The following is a 5743-nucleotide window of genomic DNA, read 5'->3' as shown; positions in this document are numbered from 1 at the left end:
TTCTCTCGTTTGTACAACGGGATTATGGCAGGACAGGCCACTGTGTCCAGCGTCATTTCCTACTCGGCCCCGCCTCCCGGTGTCAGCGTGGACAAGGGCCCGTGACTCACGGCCAACCACAGCCAGCGAATCGCTCCACATCTCCTTGCCCTGGCCTGCGACACGGGGAGGGCTCGCGCCTGGCTCGTGCACCAGCTATGTGCATTAGGCAGCCTGCACGCCAGAGCCTGGGTGGCTACAGGACAGCCCTCTGACAGCCTTAAACAGGGCGAAGACAGGCACGCCTTGTGAAGCCCTCAGGGGACACGGTGTTTCCAGAAGATGCTGGGCTGTGCCTTGTTCGTCCCTGCAGCCGGCAAGCTGGAGACCCTCCGACGCCTGGTGACAGGGTGAGCCAGAGACCCTGTCTAGTCCACCCTGTCCCCAGGGCAGGGGCTCCCGACCCCTAACCACAGGCGCTCCCAGGCTCGATGGACGGGTCGTGGACGTCGCCCCAAGCATCCCGGAAGTCACACGCAGCTGCTCGCACCGCACTGGCCCGAAAGAGGCTGCTCCACGGGGGGGCTGCACACTGGCCCAGAGGCACCTACCAAATGCTGGTCGTTGAGGAGGTGCACCACGCGGGACGTCCAGTCGCCCATGGGCACGAGGTCGGGGGATGTCCTGTACAAGCGCAGCAGGCACAGGGCGGCGCTCTGCTTCACACTGTCCATGGTGTCTCTGAAAGACAGACAGCAGTCACTCCTGGGCACGGCCGGCGAGCCCGGCCCAGAGCCCACGGACAACACCCCAGAGTCACCACAGGAGCAGAGGTGCACCCGTGCGGGGGCTGGAGGGACACTCAGGACAAGGCCACTTCAAGCTCTCCACGCAACAAGCTCAGGCCCACCTCTTGCGATGGGTCTTGGTGGGGACCACGCCTACACAGTGACAGACAGCCGTCCGCTCGAGGGGCCACCTCCACGGACGTTGCCCCAAACACGGTGGACGGGAAGGGGTCCTGCCACCACTAACCTGCTCCTCGCCAAAGCAGCAATTCCCAAGTGCTGTGCACAACCTCAGCTACACAGGCTGACAGCTAACGTTCCAAGAACTAATAACTGAATTACAGGGTTTTTTTTCATTTCTTTTTTAGTTATTTTTATTTTTGGCTGTGTTGGGTCTTTGTTGCTGCGCGCGGGCTTTCTCTGATTTCAGAGGGCAGGGGTTACTCTTCATTGCAGTGTGCCGGCTTCTTATTGTGGTGGCTTCTCTTGTTGCAGAGCACGGGCTCTAGGTGTGCGGGCTTCAGTAGTTGTGGCTCGTGGGCTCTAGAGCACAGGCTCAGTAGTTGTGGCACACAGGCTTAGTTGCTCCGTGGCATGAGGGATCTTCCCGGACCAGGGCTCAAACCCGTGTCCCCTGCATTGGCAGGCGGATTCTTAACCACTGCGCCACCAGGGAAGCCCCCAACTGCAGTATTTTTTATGCTCACTTAATAACACACAGTCCAAAGGGGAGAGCATCAGAGAGCCTTGCACGGCCATGGCGCCCCGTGTCCACCTAGAGATCTCCCCTACACACCCAGTGGGCGCCTGGGGAACAACCGCAGCTACGCCGGGCAAGGGGCGTCTGGAGGGTTCCTGTCCTGGTTTTCGTGCTGACCGAGGACAGAGACGGTCCCAACGCTGTTTACCCCTCCTCCTCCCAGACACCAGCCAAACGCTGCCATGCAGCCGGGCAAGAGGCAGGCCCACCGAGGAGTGTTCCAGAGGTGGCCATCAAAATACGTCTGAGAAGAACCTGTCCACGCCCCCCTAAGTGCTGACAGAAGCAGTGGGGTTCCCATTCCGTGGAGGGAAGAGCAGGGTCTGGGGGCTGTCATTACCATTTACCTCCTTTTAGCTTTTTTATTCCTAAATAACTCCCAATGGATATGACAAACCCCTAAACTGCCCCCCATTCCATGCCAAAGGAGAATTACTTCAGTAAAAATTTCTCTCTCGGATGTAAACCCTCTGGGGAGCAGGGGCAGACGCCTGTCCCTCTCTCTGGCCCCGCGCCGCGTGCTCCAGGAGCGGCGGGCAGCGGCAACCTCCAGGCCTCACGGCCTCCTGGGCGTCTGCCGTCTGCGCCCACGCACTGCGGCTGAAAGAAGCCAGCCGGTTTCTACCGCGGGGCCTACCAGCTGGCAGCCCACCCTACCCGTACAGCCGCTGCTGCTGGGAACACCGGAGGACAGTGCGAAGCAAGGAGACCGCTGCCCCCTGAGCTTCAACTCTGTCTCCAGTCGAGGCCCAGAGCTCAGTCCCGGCCTGGAGGGCGCCCCATCGTCCCTCCCTCCCCGACCTCCCGGCTCTGCCCCGCCGCCCTCAGCCTTGCAGCTCCACGCCCAGGCACCTCCATGCCCACAACTCCACTTTGAGTCTATTTGGTCGCTGGATTTCAAGCGTTGGTCATTTGTTTCAAGGAGGGCTCGCAGGTCCACACAACGTGAGCTTCTGGAGGGAGAGCGGCTGCCTGTGATGCTGACACTGAGAGAATGAGGCCCGCTCCCGCACACGCCTCAGCAATCTTCCTGCTGCAGGCTCGCTTCTCCACCTTGGGTTCCGCCCCTCCAGGCTGTGTCTCAGCACACACCCTTCTGTGTCCTTTCAACCTGCAGTGCAATCCACCCTTTACTTCAGGGAAGTGTTCTGGAATTATCTGAACACTTTCAGAGATTACCTCTATTTTACATTCCACTCATCCAACAGGTATTTACTGAGCGCTTACTATATACCAGGCATTGTTCAAAATGCTAGAAAGAAGGCAACAGTCACAGTGAGCAAAAGCTCTGATCCCAGGGAGCTTGCTTCTGAAAGCAGAGACCGGCAACCCGCTGCCAGGTTAACTGTGCACCGGGCAGGGGTGGGGCTCGGGCAGGGGCGGGGCTGGAGGAGGGGGTCAGGACCCTGCAGCACAGCTGCCTCCTGACTGGCTCCAACCTCCAGCCCCGCCTGCCCCTCAGGCCCACTCTGATCATACCAAGTCTTTCTCCCACCTCGGTGACTTGATTCTCGGGGCACCCGCCATGTTCTCTGCGTCTTCCGGTTCACAGGTGTGTAACGGTGTCGCCTTGGTTCTCCACGTGCTTCCAATCAGCTCCGCCACCCCTCCCCTGTGCTCGTGCTACTGTGGGTCCACCACCTCTGAGCTCTCACATTCGGGACCGCTTTATCCATCAGGCAGTTCCGTGGCCTCTCTTCCAGCCTGGCTCCTCCATCTGCCTCTGGTGTGACACCCTGGTGGCACTCCTCCAGGCCTGCAGCCACACACCCGACACTCCCCGGGCCTGTGGCCACCCTGCCACTGCACCGCTTCTTGCTCATGGCCAAGGTGCTCCGTCTGGCACAGCTGCCACCTTGAGCTAATCATTCTCTCTGCACCGTAGTGGGTGTAGCTGCATGCCCGGCCTCCACCCGTGAGATGCCAGGAAAACACCCTTTGTGGTGACAACCAAACGTGCTGGGGCAACACCACTCATTGAGAACCAGGCGTCTACACCCACGTGCTCTGGTGAGGTGTGGGAGCGCTTCCCGACAGCCTCCCGGCCTCTCCATTGCGCTGTCTGAGGGTCGTTCCCACTCCCCCGTGGCCCCGCCCCCCACGGCCAGAGGAGCTGGAGTTGCCAGAGTCCTGCTCCACCTGCTCGCTGGTTGTCCCAGAGAACCCAGTCCCCTGAGTCCTGACGAGCCCCCTGGGCTGGGACCCTATTCAGCCAGCCGTGCTGCCCAGGTGTGGACTCTGTGTCACCTTCCCAAGGCGCAGCGCGTCCTGGAACAGGAGTGGGGGGCCGCCTCCGCCATTCCCCGTGGCCCAGCCCGGCACAGCACTGTTGGAAACTCTTCCAGACCTGCCTGCTCAGCCCCACTCAGCTCCCCTCCAGACTGGAGAGGGTTGGGGTGTGGGGTGCTGGGAAGTCTCAGGATTGGGGTGTGTGAACGCTTCTGTGAAAGGGCGAGAAGGGGCCCCGTGCCCACAGGACGGCCGCGCTCCCTCTGCCTGGACGGAAGGTTCACCTGGCCTCCCCGTCTCCCCACCACGTAAGACGTGAGACAGGGAGGTCAGCTCACTCCATAAATCCTTCAGCAGTCACACAGCTGATCTGTTTAACGTGAGAGATGGCCACACTCTCAGCAGCAGGGCACCGGACACATACCCGGCTACGAGGATTTTAGGGATCTCCCCCGCGAACGCCTCGGCCATCTCCCGGCTGCCCACGTTGGCGATGCAGTGCAGGGCCAGGCCCGTGAAGGTGGGGTTGCGGCTGCCCAGGTCGTTCTTGACGGCGTTGTTGACCAGGCGGATCAGCTCCGAGTTGGAGTTCACCAGCACCGAGATGAACAGGTAGCCCTGGGTTCCAGAGGGGCGAGAGAGCACAGCGCTCGTGACAAGCCGAGTGCGTCAGACACCAGGCAGACGTGCTCGGCCGTCAGCAAGCCCCAGCACCATCTCATCTGCTCGGGGCGCCGCGGCCGTCAGGCCACGGAGGACCCAGCTGCCTTCTGCTGAAAATGCCAGTTCTGTCCCCAGATTCCGCTGTGAACGATTCTGTGGGACGAACCTAAGAGGCACTGTCCCCACCGGCATCAGACACCTTGGTGCCCCCCATCCCACTCACTCATCCATGGGCACCTGTGCTCACCACAGCCTGAAGAGGATGGAAAGGCCTGCCTCAGCTGGAACGGGGACACTACGGTGATTTCCAGCAACCCAGCTGACTGCCGTTGTCCCCTCTCTCCCCTGTCTCTGGGCCCCAGCTTCCGCTTACCACCAGGCCAAATTCCAGCCCCTTGTCACCCCCACTGTCCACGCCCTCCCCACGCAGGGACACGCTGACCTCTCAGCCCCCGTCGGTCTCAGGAGGAGCTCGCCGCCTTCCCTTCCGCGTACGCGCCTTGACTGGGTGCTGCTGCTCTGTCTGCCCTGGCCCCCGGTGCACCCCTTGGCCTCAGTCTCAGCTCAGGACGCCCCCCTGGAAGCCCTCCCTATTAGCCACCCGCTTCTCAGGGTCTGGAGGGTTCTACACGCCTCTTTCACTGGGCACTGCCCACAGCTCTATTCTCTGTGTACAGGGCTGTCTGATGCCATCTCCCCCGCTGGAACAGAGCAGGGTCCACATCTGCTTATGGTCATATGTCCCCAGGGACCCCCAGCACACTGCTGGGTCTGTGGCAGACACTCAATAAATTCCTGTTGAGTAAATACCAATACTTAACAGAACTCCTGGGGCATCTAGGGTATTTTTTCACTTTCTGTAAGTTAAATATTTGGACAAGAGGAAAATGTTACTTTGTAACACTCAAGAAAACATACAAATAAGGTTACTCCAAGAGAGTGCAGGGCTACAGTTACCAAGCCTGGGGTGGGCAGGGCCCAGGCACTGGGCCAGCTGGGAGCAAGGCGAGGCCCGCCACCTGCGCTTGGCTCTTAAACCATGTGGGTGTGGGGCCTGGTTCAGAAACAGGCAGTGGCCGGAGGGGCCACTGGGTGAACTCATCTGTGACACGCATCCGCAAGGCGCTGAGGGGAAGGAGACGCCCTTCCCTGCCCTCTAAGGCGGACCCGTGGGAAATGGCAGCCCTCGCGTCGAACGGGGGTTTGGTGCAGCTCCCGCCAGAACCCACGGGAAATCCCCAGACTAGATGGAAGGTGCAGAGAAAGAGCAGGACACTAAACGGCCCCCTGATGAGAAGAACCCCCCCCCCCCCCCACCCGGGGC

The 5743-nt window shown here is 60.8% G+C and overlaps 1 protein-coding gene across 2 annotated transcripts in view; it reads right to left on the bottom strand.

Moving 5' to 3' along the window:
• Positions 1 to 5743, bottom strand: part of AP2A2 (adaptor related protein complex 2 subunit alpha 2) — a 69038-nt gene that overhangs the window by 26644 nt on the left and 36651 nt on the right. For both annotated transcript variants that reach the window (XM_007465936.1, XM_007465937.1), the window contains exons 4-5: positions 4181 to 4374; positions 591 to 720 (exon numbers count right to left, since the gene is read on the bottom strand). In XM_007465936.1, coding sequence (XP_007465998.1) covers positions 591 to 720; positions 4181 to 4374 — 324 coding nt within the window. The remainder of the gene's footprint in view (positions 1 to 590; positions 721 to 4180; positions 4375 to 5743) is intronic.

This window comes from Lipotes vexillifer, unplaced genomic scaffold (genome assembly GCF_000442215.2).
Source record: "Lipotes vexillifer unplaced genomic scaffold, Lipotes_vexillifer_v1.1 scaffold1094, whole genome shotgun sequence".
Classification (NCBI taxonomy): Eukaryota; Metazoa; Chordata; class Mammalia; order Artiodactyla; family Lipotidae; genus Lipotes; species Lipotes vexillifer.
This window is presented reverse-complemented; position numbering and strand designations above follow the sequence as displayed.